Source organism: Miniopterus natalensis, chromosome 3, assembly GCF_054644295.1.
Source record: "Miniopterus natalensis isolate mMinNat1 chromosome 3, mMinNat1.hap1, whole genome shotgun sequence".
NCBI lineage: Eukaryota > Metazoa > Chordata > Mammalia > Chiroptera > Miniopteridae > Miniopterus > Miniopterus natalensis.
This window is the reverse complement of record NC_142083.1, coordinates 61,623,158-61,640,397: the sequence shown is the minus strand read 5'-3', so window position 1 is coordinate 61,640,397 and position 17,240 is coordinate 61,623,158. Positions and strand designations below refer to the sequence as shown.

General features: G+C 44.9%; 1 protein-coding gene across 1 annotated transcript in view; it reads left to right on the top strand.

Moving 5' to 3' along the window:
• The first annotated feature begins 7,536 nt into the window (after positions 1 to 7,536).
• The window catches only part of REEP5 (receptor accessory protein 5), a 33,980-nt gene continuing 24,276 nt past the window's right edge, over positions 7,537 to 17,240 (top strand). Inside the window, exons 1-2 of the mRNA XM_087815492.1 lie at positions 7,537 to 7,716; positions 8,465 to 8,558. Coding sequence (XP_087671618.1) covers positions 7,599 to 7,716; positions 8,465 to 8,558 — 212 coding nt within the window. The 5' untranslated portion in view covers positions 7,537 to 7,598. The remainder of the gene's footprint in view (positions 7,717 to 8,464; positions 8,559 to 17,240) is intronic.

The following is a 17,240-nucleotide window of genomic DNA, read 5'->3' as shown; positions in this document are numbered from 1 at the left end:
ATGTTAAACACAAAGTCAGTTTCCATTGTACAAAATTAGAAGTTAGTTATAATGACTGATGTTTCCCAGTTTATACTGTTTACATGGATCAAAAGTGTCAACACTTGCGATTTTCAGTTGATTTTATAAAGCTCCTTAAGTGGAGCCCTGGCTGGTGTTGCTGAGTTGGTTGAACCTTCTCATGTCCACCAAAAGGTTACCGGTTTGATTCTGGGCACACACCTAGGTTGAGGCTTGAACCCCAGTTGGGATGTGCTCGGGAGGCAGTGTCACTGTTTCTCTCCCACACACGTTTCTCTCTCTCTCTTGCTCTCCTTTCTTCTCTCTCTCTCAAAAAAAAAAATCAATAAAAACACTTTTTTTTTTTTAAAGCTTTTTTTTATTTTAATCCTCACCTGCGGATATTTTTTTCCATTGCTTTTCAGAGAGTGGAAGGGAGAGAGAGACAGAGAGAAACGTCGATGTGAGAGAGACGCATGGATTGGTTGCCGCCTTGAGCAGGGCCAGGGATGAAGCCTGCAACTGAAGTGTGCCCTTGGTCAGAATTGAACCCAGAACCATTCAGTCCGCAGGCCGACACTCTATCCACTGAGCCAAACTGGCTAGGGCAAAGCTCCTTAAGGTGATATACACACCTGGTGTTTTTTGGAGACAGAAAAAAAAAATCATGTTTTTTAGACTAATCAATTCTCACTTTTAGCAGAGTTTTGTTATGGTGGCCAATAAATAGTTGTTAGAAACAAAGGTGTGAAAAAAATCAAGCATGTCTCCCCAAACCTTATTCCAAATTCCCCAATACTAACTAGCTATAAATCTACATCAGAATCGATTTTAGAGTCCATCATAAGTAATAAGCAAAAGGCTACATTATCAAGTCATTCTCTCTGACTGCATGGCAGGCTCACATTAAAGCAAGTTATTTATGTATTCAAAGGAAGAGGCTTGTCCTCGAGTCAACCAGTGTGGTTACGACACAATCAGTGTCCAAGAGCTGGATGACCTTGGGCCAAAACTGATCCAAAAAAGGCAGAAAGGCAGAGACCAAGGAGAGAGGGAAAGCCTTTGGAGACTGCTAGGTGATAAGGAGCTGCGTAAATCAGCTTGCTGAGTGTCAGAGAACAGCCTGATTCGAACTGACAGGCATAGTTAGGTCAGTTCCTATTTGTATAGGCCTAGAGGATCTATTTTCTTTGGCCACAGATTAGAAAATTAATTATTTTATTTATTTATTTATTATTTATTTATTTTTAAAATGTCTTTTTTTAAAATTATTTTTTAATATATCTTTATTGATTTCAGAGAAAGGAAGGGAGACGGAGGGAGAGAGAGAGAGAAACATCAATGATGATAGTCATCATTGATCGGTTGCCTCCTGCACACCCCCCACCAGGGACTGAGCTCCCAACCAGGACATGTGCTCTGACTGGGAACCGAACTGGGATCTCCTGGACCGTAGGTCAATGCCCATCACTGAGCTATGCCAGCAGGGCAGGAAATAAATAATTTTATTTCACTACTTTGTGCCTGGGCTAAGACTACTCCTTTAATCCTCAAGCACCTGGTCCCTCCACTCCATTAAAATAGGCTCTCAGATCCTTTATGCAAACAAATTGCCTGACACAAAATAGGAGCCCAATATAAATTTTCATTTTCCTTAATCTCTCCCATAGTCAAATTACTGATGAAAATGTGCTCTTATTTCTTCTAGTGTTTTATTTTCACAAATACCAAACCCTGGAATCAAATGAGCCAGACAAGAGGGAGGAATTTTAGGCATCAAGTTTTCTGTGTACTTCACTTACTTGTGTCTTTCAGGTTAGCTAAAACTTCATCAGCGCTCCATGAGGCTAGGCACTGGACAAAGTGCTTCACATGGAGTGTGTCATTTATCCCAACAACCCCATGAGGTGGTGTATTAGTCTATTTGGGCTGCTGTAGCAAAAATACCCTAGACTGGGTGCCTTAACCAACAAACACTTACCTCTCACAGTTCTGAAGGCTGAGAAGTCCAAGATCAAGGTGCCGGGAGATGCAGTGTCTGGTGAGGGGTGCTTCTGGGTGCACAGGCTGCCGTCTTTTCCCTGTGTCCTCACAGGATGGAAGGAGAGAGAGAGCTCTCTGGGGCATCTTTTATAAGGGCTCTAATCCCATTCATGAGGGCTCTACTCTCATGACCTAATGATCTCCCCAAAGCCCCACCTTCAAGTAATATCACATGGGGGTTTAGATTTCAACGTATGAATTTGGAGAGGACATATTCAGTCTGTAGTATCTTCAACCAACATTACCTTCACTTGATAGGCTAAGGGAAGCGGGGCATTTAGAGTGTGAGAACTCTCCTAAGATCACACGGCTAGCAAGTAATGGAGCCAGAGCATCTGCTCCTGGCCTGTGCCTCAAGCCTGTGCCATGTCCTGGGTGGGCCCTCAATGTGAGTGAAAGGACTACACCAGCTAATGGGTCTCAACATATTCATTCTCTCAGGGACCTTGAGACTGGTTATGGATCCCCTACATAAGGCTGGTGTGGTGGGCAGAATAATGACCCCCCCAAATGTCCATGTCCTAATGTCCAGAATTTATGAATATGTCCCCTCAAATAGCAAAAGGAACTTTGCAGACATGCTTAATTCATTTCCTGGATTTTCTTGGTGAGCCCAAGCTAATCACATGAGACCTTAAAAATGGAAGTGAAAGGCAGATGGGTCAGAGAGATGAGATACAAGAAAAAGGAAGATAAATCTGAAGTATGGGAAGGATTCAACCCGCTGCTGCTGGCTTTGAAGATGAGGAAGGAAATGGAGACCTCAGTTCCACAACAACAAGGACCTCAATTCTGCCAACAACCCCAAAGGAAAAAACAAAACAAAGCATTATCTCCACCTGAGCCTCCAGAGAGGAATGCATCCTTGTTGCTGAAGTCACCTTGATTCTAGCCCAGTGAGACTTGTGTCAGACATCTGGCATAGAGATGTATTAACTGTAAGATAAATTTGCCTTATTTTAAGCCACCACACTTGTGGTAATTTGTTGCAGCAGCAATAGGAAACTAATACAACTCGTCAGTTCCTTTATTCAAGTTACTAACGAAATTCCTCTGATGCCTAGTCACAAAGGGAAGTGCACAAAATTGTCTGACTCTGGTCCTTTTCTTACATGGAAAACAAGCAAAAATGCATGCCATTCTGCAGACTATGAGGCGAATCTGGACTAACTGGTATTGAACATAGAGAAACGACCCAGGAGTGACGTACGTTCTCATTGTCTCCTACGCAGGTGTCATTAAAGAAATGAAAGGGTGAAGTGAAGGGCATGTTTATACCTGGTGAGAATCTCCAGATTTATGTGCAATAGCAATGACATACAGAATTGAGTTTCAGAATAAAGGTACTTTGCTAAACAAAAGAATATCCCCAGGTTGTTTTATTTTCTATCATGAGCAGTAATTTTCTAAAATTCAACTTCCTGTTCGATACATGGAGACACATAATAAAATGCTTTGTCCACGTTTTCAGTAGAAAATGTTAAGAATAAGACAAATGAGGCAAACGAAATGTATTTAAAACGTTTTAAATGATGCAGAGTGATTCTCACAATTTCTTTCCTTTATTACTCTCTCTTAAGTTATATTGAGCCTCTGCGTTTTCCTTCCTTTGCTTGGCAAGCCTGTCTCAAGTTTTGTCTTTTCCCTTTTTTATTTTGATAATGTGTTGCCATCAGCCACCTCTAGCAGAGGGAGGCGGGAGTGTCAACTGGCTGTGTCCCCAGGGGCTGAGGTCTCCTGATTGGGAAGGTTGGCTGCCTCACCAGTGCCAGGCTCCAATAAAAAGCAGGGCCCTCTCCAAATGCGGGAGTGGAGGTGGGGGTGGGGCGGTGGAGGAAGGTAATGAAGTTATCTTCCTCCTAACACATGTGAGAGTTGGAACAAAAGTGTGCTAATGACTTCAAGTATTTGAGAAATTATCTTAACCTGCAGAAACAACTTGTGGAGAGCTAAGGAGACCTGGCCACAGGTCTCTGGCAGAAATCTCTCCTCTAGCCCATGGAAGGTACTCTGGTCAAAGCATTTTCATCATCCCCCATTGGTTTGACTTCCTCCTTAGGAATTGTCAAAGTCAACCTGCTTCAGGTCAGCCTTGCTCATGGCCTCCCAGACAGAGGCTTGGTCTATCTGTTTCCCAGGTCTAGCTAGCAGTGTTTGGTACATAGAAAATACTATGTGAACGTAAGTGAGTGAAAAGTCTGACATCTAAGGCAGAGTTCTTATCTTCTGCACATCTTTCCTCAACTATGAAAGAGTCTAAGCTTTGTAGTGATGACTGGATGAAGAAAGGGTTCCCCATTCCCCAACCTGATTGCAAGTTTCTAAAGGCAAGAATTATGTAATATTCCTCTTTCTCAATTTTAGCATTTAGCTGTGTTTTTTTCTTTCCTTCTTATTTAACAAACACTTTTTTTTAAAACCAGGCATTCTTCCAAAAATTTTACCAATAGCTAATTCAATCATCACGACAATCCTGTGAAGCAGGTATTACTGTTATCTCTATCTTACAGAAGAGGAGCAGAGGCTCAGAGAGCTCAAGTAAGTTGCCTAAAGTCACACAGCTAAAGGTGCAGCTGAGATTTCACCCTTACATGCTGGTTCCAGAGACAGTGCTCTCCACACTATACCCTCCTATGCTGCCTCATTTACCAGTGTTAGGTGAAATGATGTAGGGAAGCAAAAATTTAGTATCTCAGGGGAAAACTTAGAAGAATAGAATATTTGTACAATAGATATCCAAATGAATATTATGTTTCCAGATCCTTCATGCATAATTAATATACTACGAATGTTTACACTATGAAATGTGAAAAAATTTAGGCTGATTTGAATACCTAACTTAAAAGGATTCTGCTTCTTTACACCTAAAACTAATATCAATAAAAACATATCCTTGGGTAAGGAAATTTTTAAAAAGTTCAAAATTCAGTTATTCTGATAGGCAGTTGTAATAGTTTTCTAGGGCTACTGTGCCAAAGTACTACATACTGGGTAGCTTTAGTGACAGAAATGTATTGACTCACAGTTCGGGAGGCCAGAAATCCAAGATCAAGGTGTCAGCTGGGTTGATTTCATCTGGGGGCTGTGAGAGAAGAATCTGTTCCAGGCCTCTCTCCTTGGCTTGTAGATGGCTGGCTGTGTGTCTTAATATCATCTTCCCTCTATGTGTGTCTGTCTCTTTGTCCATTTTCCCCTTTTTAAAAGGACATTGATCACGCTGAATTAAAGCCCACCCTAATGATCTCATTTTAACTTGATTTCCTCTGTAAAGACCCTGTCTCCAAATAGTCACATTCTGAAGTACTGGGGGTTAAGACTCCCAACATGTCTCTTTTTTTGGGGGGGGGTACAATTTAATTCATAGCAGCAGTATAATGTAGGGGTAAGGGCCCAGGTCTGAATTCTAGCTGACATTTACTGATTCTGAGACCTCATTTCCTCATTTCCCCCCATTAAATGAAGATAAAACAGATAGTACCTGTCTCACGTGGTTGTGTGGGTTAAATGAATTAGTACATATAACACTTAAAATACTGAGTAGTACAATACATATTAGATATTCATTCATTTAACAAATAGTCATTGAACACCTACTAAGTGCTGGTCACTGGTCTAGATGTTTGAGATACAGAAGTAAACAAAATAGGCAACAATTCCTACCTTCATGGAGCTCATAATCTAGCGGGGAAAGAAAAACAATTTAAAAAGTAGAACATATAGAAGTCAGAACATATAGAATGTAAATGTGATTGAGAAAAAAAGGTTTGAGAGGAAGTGGAGAGTGTTGAGGTTTGCAATCTGAGATCAGAGAGAAACTCACTGAGGTGTCATTTGAGCAAAGGCCTAAAGAATGGGAGGAGACAGTTAAGCGGTTATCTAGAACTTTTCAGATATAAGGTTTCCCCACCTTGGTACTATGACATTTGGGAATGGATAATTCTTTGTTGGGGGGCGGTGGGGCTGCCCTGTACATTGTAGGATGTTTAGCAGCATCCCTGGCCACTACCCATTGGATGCTAGTAGTGGGTACCATCTACTATCTCTCAGTTGTGACCATCTGTCTGACATGCAAAGATGTCTCCAGACATTGCCACATGTCCAGTGGGGTGCAAAATAACTCCTGGTTGAGAAGCACTGAGCTAGAAATAAAGTGAAAAGGGGGAACCAACGGGGGGGAGGGGCTCAGCTTGTTTGAGGCACAGCAGGGAGACCAGAGGCAGTAGGAGATGGAAAGAACCACATCACCTATGACCTTGAGGCCACTCTTTAGACAGATGGGAAACCTGTGGAGGGTTAAGAGCAAAAAGATAACACAACTTAACCCACATTTTTAAAAGATCCAATTGGCTGCCACATTGAGAATTGACTGTATGGAGAAAGACAGAAATGGACAGCTCAGTAGGGAGGCTGTCACGATAATGCCATGAATTTTTTATTTGGTTTCATTTGTTTACTCATTTGGCTGGATGGTGGTGGGAGTGCTGGGAAACTGGAGCTAAGAAGCTCTGGGGGGAAAAACAGGAAGGAGAATTAGCCTGAAAGGGAAAAGTTAGGAGTGGGCAAGATGTTTTGCAGAAGTGGGACGCAGTGCGGTGAGTATAAGGCGCAGAGGCGCTGTGCAGGACCGAGAGCACGTGGCGCGGGTCTGGGTACCGGGCAGAGACGCTAAGCGGAGGAATCCGCGCTGAGTCTACAGACTGCAGGTCACAGGGGTCAGGAAGATCACTTTCCAAGGGAGCCTCCTGCAACAGCATGCGTGAGGGACAGCACGCGCCTAGGTTTAGGCGAAGGGCTTGCGCAAGGCGCTCTTCAGGAAGTAAAGTAAGGTCCTGCGCCAAGGGCCGCAGCGACCGCCTTCAGGGTCCTTTTGCTCGAAGGCCAGTGCAGTTTGTTGTGTCGCCGGAGGGGTCTGGAAAAGTGTTCACCCGTCGGACGCCCAGCAGGTGCAGGCCCACCGTGAGGAGGTTTAAGGAGCGCAGCACTTTCTGGGGAAAAGGTCTCAGAGCAGCGTGCGTGAGATCTCGTCCAGGGTCTTTTCCAAAACACTATCGTCCGTAGGTGAGAAACACGAGGGCAACGACGAAAAAAGCAGGTCTGCAAAGAGAGTTCCTCGGGGTGGGCGTACATGCCCATTTCTGGATTTAAAACGTCTCGGCGGAGTCCGCCGGCGGCGTCGGAGCTTCAGTCCCGTGCCCCCGCCCTGAGCGGCGGCGTCGGGCGCCCCCTCCTTCCCACCGGTTCTGCACGAGCCCCACTCGCACCGGCGCTCACGCGAGCCGTCGGCCCTTTTCACCCTCGAGAGACCACGGCCGGGAGAGCCACATGGCTGCGGCCGCGGGAACAGCCGCCGCCCAGGGCGTGGCGCCGGCTGCGGAGCGCGGCGCGGGGGCGGGACGCGCGGTGGCTCGGCCGGGGCGGGGCGAGGAGGGGCCGCGCCGGGGGACGCGCAGGCGCGCCCGGCCCCGCCCCCCGCCGCCCGCGGCCCCGCCCGGCACCCCGCTCTGCAGCTAACCGCGCCAGGAGCAGCCCCGAGCGGCCGCACCACGGTCCTCGCCATGTCCGCGGCCATGAGACAGAGGTTCGACCGGTTCCTGCATGAGAAGAACTGCATGACCGACCTCTTGGCCAAGCTCGAGGCCAAGACCGGCGTGAACCGGAGCTACATCGCGCTCGGTGGGTGCGGGGCCGCGGCCCGCCGGGGTCGTCGCCGCCGGTCCGGCCCGGGAGCAGCTGCTGCACCAGCTGCTGGGGAAAGCGCCCGGGGAGAGGGTTCGGGGAAGGCGATGTCGGTGACCGATGCGGGCGAGCGGCATCCTCGGGGACCGAACCGGCCTCCGGCAAGGCCAGGGGCTGGAGCTCCCTCCTCCCGGGCGGCCCCGGCTTTGGGGGGCGCTGGCCTGTGCCCGCGGCCAGGTGGCGGAGCGCCCGGGGCGCGGGGAGGAGGGGAGGGCGGGCGCTGACGTGTCTGTCCCGGGGCTGTGCTCAGTTTGGCGCGGAGGGGCCGAGGGGGCCCCAGCGGGAGGCAGGCGGCACGGTGGCGGTGGGAGCCAGTCCTCGCCAGAACCCTCCGCGGAGCTCCGCAGCCAAAAGGGGGTGTCCCCTCGGGAGGGGAGGAGGCTGCGGCGGGCGCGGGAATCCGGGCCTCTCGGGACCCTCTGCGGGGCGGGGCTCCCCGGGCTGGTGTGCGGCGCGGCGGGCGCCCCTGCAGGAGGGAGGTTGGGAGGTCGGGCGCGAAGGGGGGGCTGCCCGTTATTCCCTGACCCAGGGCCCAACCCCGCTGGGGCGCAGGGCCCCGCCTTCGTGTGATTTGCTTTTCTTGCTGCGCCTTAGACGGCCAAGCCTTAACGTTTTGTGGGTTGGGGGCTGTGCGGCTTGATTCCCTCTCGTGCCACTCGACCCACTTCTCTCCTCGTGTCTCCAGGTGTCATCGGGCTCTTGGCCTTGTACCTGGTGTTCGGTTATGGAGCCTCTCTCCTCTGCAACCTGATAGGATTTGGCTACCCAGCCTACGTCTCGTAAGTGGCTCCCCCTGCAACCGTCCTTCCTCCCCTTCGCCCCCCTTCCCCCACCCAGGGCTGCCCTAGTTACTGTATCCCCAGTTTCCCTGAGGGAGCGGTCATAGGCCGCAGGGTGGTAACTGACTGCTTAGGGTTACACGTTTTAGAGCCTTGACTCGATGCTTGATCCTTGCCGGCTAGGCGAAATGTCTCATTTCATCAGATTGTGCTGGCTGCATGTGTACCTTCTTCTAATGGATGCACAAATGGAAAGTGTTACAACAAAGACGGCCTGCCTTTACTGGTGGGGAGCTCCCAGCCTGAACAGAGAACTGATTCCTTCTCCCTAATAATCATTTTAATGTGTATTTCACTTTATATTCATGTACATATATATTGAAACCCCGTCAATTAGGACTTTCTTAATTCTGAATTAATGTTAATTCAGACACTGGGGAGAATTTTACCCTGATTTTAAAATGGCTTGCCAGAAGAACCATATGATTTCACTTATATGGGGGATATAAAATAGAAAGCAGCAAACAAACAAGTGAACTCATATAGACATGGAGCACAGTATGGTTGTTACCAGAAGGGAGGGGAAACAGGAAGAGGGTACAGGGGGCCAGATACAGTGAGGGAAGGAGACTAGACTTTGGGTGGTGAGCGCACCATGCAGTATACAGATTATATATTACAGAATTGTACACCTGAAACTGACATAATGTTATGAAAGGATGTTGTCCTAATACATTTAATAATAATAATAAAAAATTTAAAAGATTTGCCACTTATTGCAGGCAACTGGGAAATACTCTAATATAAAAAGAAAAACCGTATGAAATGCATCCCTAATATAGCTCCTTGGTTATATAAATAACTTACGTAATTAAACTAAATTACAAATGAATTGTATCAGATTAGGAGCTGAATTTATTATTCTTTGAGGTTGTTTTTAGTGTGTTTATTTTGAAATATTTTACAGTTTCATTTTGCCATGTATTCAACTAGGAATTATTTCTCACAGAAATGAATTTTGTTTCACTTTACAGCTCTTCCCAAGAAAGCTGGTGGGTTTTACTTTCATTGAATTGGTTTCTGCTAATTTCCTCAACCATAGGGACAAAAATAAAGGAACAAAATTTTTCAGCTAGGAGGCTAAGGCACAGATAACGCATTATTATACCTTGTGTCTACCATTGGAAGGGAGGAAACATGCTTTAGAAGTTTTGATTTGAACAATTAAATTGAAATTACATAATTAGTAGTTACTATGTTAGACTGGTACACTTAGTTAGATCCAGAAAGTTGATCTACATATAGGACACTGCTTGCTTATGAATTTGGAGATCTTCAGTCTTCAGTTTGAGACAAGCTTTTACCCTCTCCATCATTACCTGCTACAGCACCATCCTGGTTTTATGTGAATACCAAAGGGTTCTGAAGGCAGATCAGAAAAACTAGTTTAGCTTTCAGATCAATGAAAGAGGTACAGGAATAACAGTTTTCCATTAAGTGTAGTCTGCTGGTATAGTGTATATAGCAGGTTTGTAGACTACCCAGTTCGTCCATTAGTACACTCCTTTACTTTTCTTCAGTTTGTGTAGTCTACTTGCAGGAGTTCTCAAAAAGAAAGCCTTTGAAACATTTTTCAGGTGTGCTTTAGATGTTATCACATTTAGAACAAATTGGGTGTGGCAGTTTAGTATTGCCTCACTGCTTGAATTATATTGAATTAGTAAGGTATATGGATTTTAAAAAATACTGAGTAGCATTAAAAAAAACTTTCCTCCCCCACCCACCAACATCAGTGCCATTTGGAACGTAATCTTGTGAGAAATGTAACCTTTCTGTTGGTCTGATGAGATCATTGCTGAGGGCTTTAGAAAGGTAAAAGTCTGTCGGTGGGATAGGTAAGATCCGTGGATGTGTGGAAGTGGATGTGACTGAAGATGTGGACAGAACTCGAACATGCTTCTCCTTGACCTGGAGTGGATTAATTCTAGCAGGGGCAATTTTTTAAAGTCAGATTTTAAAGTAGTTTCAAGCCAGCCGATTTCAGCTTATAATTTTTGTGGTAATTCTTTCATTCATTTTTTATATAGCCAATTGAATGTTACTGGTTCTTTTTACTTACAAGAATCTAAATGTTTCTGTCTTTTGCTAAGAATTCTGTGAAATGGTAGAGATAGTCGTATTTCTGAGTAGTACAGGTAAGTGGGTTTTATAAATTTTAGAATTATTCTATTCAAGTATATACAATTTTTCTTTTCTACTTGAGTATTCTGAGGGAAAATGACATTTGTAGTACATCTTAATAAGAATTGGAGCCCGGCCGGGCATGGCTCAGCGGTTGAGCGGCGGTTTACAATCCAGGAGATTGTGGTTTGATTCCCGATCAGGGCACATGCCTGGATTGCCGGCTAGATCCCCAATTGGGGGCGTGTAGGAGGCAGCCGATCAATGACGACTCTCTCATCATTGATGTTTCTATCTCTCTCCCTTCCTCTCTCTGAAATCAATAAAGATATATTTTTTTAAAAAAGAGTCGGAAAAGTATTAAAAATCTAATGAAAGGAATTTAATGATTTAAGCAAATATTCAGGAAATAATGAGTATTTCTGGATTAGTATTTATTCATAGGTTGCTTCCTTTTGGAAGACCCAACTGTTTTACCTTTAAAATCAATACAGGATTCTATGACTATACGGGAATTAAGTAAAGTTTGGTCTCTGGGTACTAGGACTTTTCCCTAAAACAGTGGTTCTCAGCCCTGACTGCCCATTGGAATGATCTGAGGAGCCTTAAAAAATACTGATGCCTGGTTTCTACCCCCAGAGATTCTGATGTAATTGGTCTGAGGTGTGGCCTGGGTTTGGGGAATTTTTAAAAATCCTCAATCCTTTACAATTTTTAAAGGATTCTAATGTGCAGTCAGTGTTGAGAACCCCCGTTGAAGAGTGACAGCAGTAACCGGTGCTTGTTACCCTTGAAGATGGGGTGAAAGGGGGTCTGGGATGACCTGCCGACCCTGGGAATGGCCCAGAAGTCTACCTGGCCTCTGCTCTGTGAGGGAGGTTCAAGGAGACCTGGAATTGTGTGCACAGAGTAAAGTATACAGCACCCCAGTTGGCCTTTAAAAGACAGCATTTAAAAGACAGCATCATACAAACTCCATACATTTTCCAGGATCAACTGTACAAATAATGGTTTCTTTCCTTTTGCCTGTAAAAAAGAACGTATATGCTTAGGTTTCTGAGTAGTAAGCATCCAGGCAGCCCACGTTATGTTCATCTACTCAAGTCTGCTCATTGCTTAACCCATGTGATTGTGTCATTGTCAGAAAGGAAGCCCTTGAACATGGTGGTATTAATAGCACCTAAATCAGTGTTACTTCAAGTGTGGTCTGTGGTCACCTTCACTTTAACTGTTCTCCTTGCCTCTTGTAACTTTCCCTGTGCTCCCTAGCCAGATTTATTTTTAAAAATACAGGTTCATCTGTTTAGCAAAAAACTAATGCCAGTGGTGAGCCAGGTACTGTGGCAGCACCTTAGATAAACCAGGGACTAAGGTGGACACGCTCTCCATCCTCTGTGAATGAACAGCTGCCAGGATAAACCTCACTAAAAAGTAAAGTAGTGACAGAGCGTGGGAAGCTTCCCAAAGAAAATCAACAAGGACCTGTGGCAGAGAAAAACAGGAAGGACTCTAGTATTTATCTGAGACCCCATTTAAGTTAAGACCTGAGGAATGAGAAGGGACCGGCCAAGCACAGAGCCAGGCCGAGGCAGCACCCTGTGCCAGGCTGCGGACGTCAGGCGCTTCGGAAGCTCTGGGAAGAGCAGTGAGGGAGGACCGGAGAGGTGCAGGTGCCGCCGGCCCGGCCAGTGACTAGTACAGGACGTACAAGCGGTTGTAAGGAGTTTGCATGTTTTCTGGTAGCCTTGAATGGATTTTAAATAGGGCATGCGGTGATATGATGTAAAGGTCATTCTGACTGCTGTGACCTCTAGAAGGAATTGGTGATCTTACCAAACTGTCATCTGTCCCTTTGGTCACCTTTCAGCGTTTCCTCCTGCTGTTTCCTCTCTTTGTACCATCGTAGAGAGGGGCCCACAGATTGTGCATAGTGGTCACCATTGGGCCTAGAGGCTGTGGGGTGCAGAAATAAAATTTGGAAAAGCTCATTTGGCTTCCTGGCTTTGCTTATGACTCACTACCTTGGGAAATCTGTGGGTGGGCTCAGGTGCACCTGGCTCCAGCTCAGGTCTTGGCATGTTGGAGCACACAGACAGTTGAAGGCTGGCCAGAGCTCGTGGAGGGCAACCAGTGCCTTATCAGGTCCTCCCTTCCTGCTGATTACCCTCACTTTCTGTGCACGTAATTTCCCTTTGAGCTCTGAGACCAGAGCCTTTAATCTTCTACTTCTATGTTTCCAGACTTTTTGGCCACCAGACGTTTTATGTACTGGCAGCATGAAATCTAATTCCAGCCTCCTCATTATCAAGAGCTGTTGACAGAATTACTTTAATCCCCTTACTTTCCTCTATTCCTGATAAGAGAAAGCGGACTATTGGGTAATAATAGGAGCCTCCTTTATTAAGGTAGACCTGCCTCCCCTTTTGCTGAGATATAATTCACACACAACCTTTTTGAAGGATACAATTCAGTGGCTAGTATAGCCATAGAGTTTTGAAAGCGTTACCACTGTCTAATTCCAAAACGTTTTCATCACTCCAAAAGGAAACTATACCCATTAGCAGTCACTTCTCTTTTCTCCTTCACCCCAGTTCCCAGAAACCACCGTTTTATTTACTGTCTCTATGTATTTGCCTATTCTGTACATTTCATATAAATGGAATCATATAATATGTGGCCTTTTGTTTTTGGTGCAGCCCACTTTTAATGGCATTACACAAATAAGTGCACTACCTGAGGGGCCTCTCAGGAGTGTGTGTTGGGCTTTCCCTTCATGTGCAAAGTCTGTTGCCTGAGACCTGAGGTAACCCCCTCCCAGGGGTCCTCGAGTGTGGGTGCTGGTCTTCTCCTTGCTTCTGTGTTCAAATGGAATTATGAGGGAGTCTAATGACTTCATTTTCTGTTTTTATTTTCGCTTTGCAGAGAAGGGAAAGGAGGGCAGTGCTCTTTGTCCTACTCAACAACCTTTTTGTTTAAAATTCTATAAAGTCTATGAATTTTCCATTTTTATTTTATATTTTTCCTAAGGATCAGGCTGTCACCTGTCTGGGTCTATCAGAGTTGGGCTTTAGAGATCAAACATGTAGTCTGATTCCTTTAGTTTTCAAATGATCCGGGGACAATGAGGTAGAAATATTTTCCAGGGTCACACAGGGCCAGGTTTGGTCTGGAACTGTCAGTGACTACACAGGAGTGTGAGAGCACATTTAGGCAAGTTTTAGTACCGAGGTCGCAAAATTAAATATTTATAGAGTCCAGTGCTTTGGTGTGTATACATAATCTAATGGTTGGTCGTGCTTTGGCTGTCTCATGTGCACTTCAGTGGTGTGTCATTCTCTGCTGTGTGCCCTCACCAGCCCATTCTAAGTTTGCCATCAGTACTGAGTGTCACAGCAATTAGCTCTTTGCATGACCACTAAACGCCTGTGCAGCCCTTAACTCAGTAGACACTTGTGGATCCCTGTTTCAGTGCTTTACAAATATCACTCATTTAATTCTCATGACAACCCTATGATGTAAGTACCATGATCATTCCCATTTTACAGATGAGGAAACAGAAGTAACTTGATTAAGGTCTAACAACTAGTAGATGGTGAAACTGATATTTAACCCAGGGAGTCTGGCTCTAAAGTTTCATGTTTTTAACTTTTATGTTATATTACTTCCCAAGCTGCTCTTGAGTATCCCTCAGATGTGCCATAGCCTTATGTAGAAGTGAAAACTGAACTGTTGATCAGTTTGACACTGTCAATACATTACTTTTTTTTTTTTTTTTTTTTACTATATCTTTATTGATTTCAGAGAGAGGAAGGGAGAGGGAGAGGAGAGAGACAGAAACATCAATGATGAGAGAGTCATTGATCAACTGCCTCCTGCACACCCCGGACTGGGGATCAAGCCTGCAACCCAGGCATGTGCCCTGACCAGGAATCGAGCCTCAATCTCCTGGATCCTAGGTCGACACTCAACCGCTGAGCCACGCCCGGCCAGGCTCAATACATTACTTTCATGCAGTGTATTTTTACTTACTCAAGGTACTGCCATCCAGATCAGATATCTGCACATGTAGTCATTTGCAGTGTTTTGTGAACGGTGTTAGAATACATTACTAACAAGGTCTTTCTCTCGTCTGTGATGCCGCATTGGTGTATGACGGCAGCATACACAGTTACTGGCAGAGCCCTGCCGTGCTTTACCAGCGCGGGCCTCCCTGAGGACGGCACACTGAGTTGGATCTCCCGAGGGAATGCAGCCTTGCCTGTAGTTCTGTGTCAGGAGCCAGCAGATCTCAAGGGGGAGATGTTTGGGGATGACCCCCATGTGGTCAGATCAGAAAGGGATGGTGAGGGGGGAAAACTGAAAAATAAAAACAAAAACCGCTGTCGAACTGCAGGAGTTGTAATAACAGTTAACTACAGGTAAAAGCTATAACATCTTCTTAGCTAACGATGCACCGCGGACAAAGGGAGGAACTAGAGGTTGGAAATGGTTGAAATCTACTTAAGATATGCAGCGGCAGACTCCCGAACAGGTTCATTGCCCAGAGAGTGTGAGGAAGTCACCTGTGCCTGACACTCCCGAACGCGCCGTCTCTCAGAGGCGGTCATCGGAGCAGCCAGGCTTCCCTGCCGGTGTGGGGGTGTGGTCCTCGTAGACTCATTAGCGAGGGGTGTGTTTGTCTTCTTGTGGGTTTCTTTTGAGAACTTATATGTTTTTCTTTTTTACTCATGACAACTTGGGAGCAGATATATTTTCTACTAAGCTGCCTGGGGTTTTAGCGCCCTCGCCTTTCTCTGCGGCTGTGAGAGCAGAGCGGCGCCTGCCCCCGCTGCTGGCTGCGGCGCAGGGAGTGCAAGCGTTCTGGCACTTGGATCCACACTATAACTGGTACTCTGTAAAGCTCGCCTTAAACAGCTGAAACCTTAAACATTTAAGCATTTTACTTTTGTCAGCTTTTTACTGGTTCTGTTTTCGCTTAGTAGTATTGCTAATATTGCTGAACTGTTTCAAAATGGAGGAGCATGGAGAAAACTGAAAAATAAAATATTCCTAAAACAACCTGTGCTGATTTTTTAGACGATTATAGCTAGCATTTGGTTATTTCCCCCCCTCTTTTTGCCTGCATCATAGGGAAAAGAAAGTTTTGAGAAGCAAATACGATGAGTGATTTAAATTATTTATTCACGATCTAGTTTCTGGGCTCTAAAGCAGCAGTGGAGGGAGATCCCGTTCCTGCGCTGGCGGGTTCCTTTGGAACTTTAAGTCTTTTTTTCCTCTTTGTGAAAGCCGTGGAGATTTGGTCTGTTTGTCCTTCTGAGTTACCTTCATTTCCCACCCCCTCCCCCCTTCCTCCAGTTCTGGAGTTCTTTTCTTTTTCAGGACTGACTGAATGAAGACTCAGTTTTCAACTTAATGCCCTTCTATAGCATTTAAAACAAGTATTAATACATATTGAGATATTTTGAGGTATTTAGTGTTTATCAATAACATTACCAATTAATTAATTTTGAGGAACAATGAATTAAGTATAAGCAGAAGTTTAAGAACAGTTTCAAAAATTGCTAGTGAAAATTACTTTTTGTAGCACTTGAAATATAAGCAGGGTTATAGAAACCCATCCTGACTTCATTCTATCACTTGCTAACTCTTCTGATTCCTGGGAGTAGAGCTTATCATCTGTGCCTCTCAGTCACACAGCCACTATATATATCCTGCAGCCCCTGAGAGTTAGGCCAGGTGATCTGTGAAGGATCACTTACAGGTCAGAGGTAACTCTAGACTGCTGTCTGCATCTTGATGTGGCCTTCTTTTGTCTGGGGAAGGTCAGTTTAGGTTGTTCCAAATAGGTAGTCAGGGTACTTGAGTTTAAGTAAACTTTATGATACCACACTTGACAGAGATACTATATTTATGGAGTCATCAATTTTATTGACAAAGAGTTGTCCCAGTAGGATTTGCATCAGCTATTTTATTGCTTCAGGCATTAATCCTTTTAAGCCATCTATCCAATTGTTTAATGCTTTCAGTTTTGAATTATAAAATGTTAGCTTGGGGAGGTCTTAGAGATGGAGTTGCGGAGATTGTAGCACCTTGAACAGGTTGGAAACCAGGGCCACAAGCGGAAGGTACTTGACTCGGGTCCCAGGACTGTTGAGGCAAAACCAGGCGTCTGTATAGAGATGCCTGACTCCCCCGGCTGTTCACTGCCCACATTCCACACGGTTAATATTCAACCGTGACTGAATCTTCCATTTTGTATTAAAAATAAAATGCTGGACAGTTAATAAATAATGTCATTGTAATTAAACCAAAAATGTTTGGCCAGTGAATGCCTGCTTTTTTTTTTTTTGTAATTCACTCTCCATTAGAGGTGATTTATAGACTCATCTTAAAATGTATTTGCCTGTGAATTTAGTTTACTGTATTATATATTATGAATTTCATTAAGTTGTACTGTAGGAGAACATTTGTTAAAGAGTAGAGAGGAGCATGGTATATTTT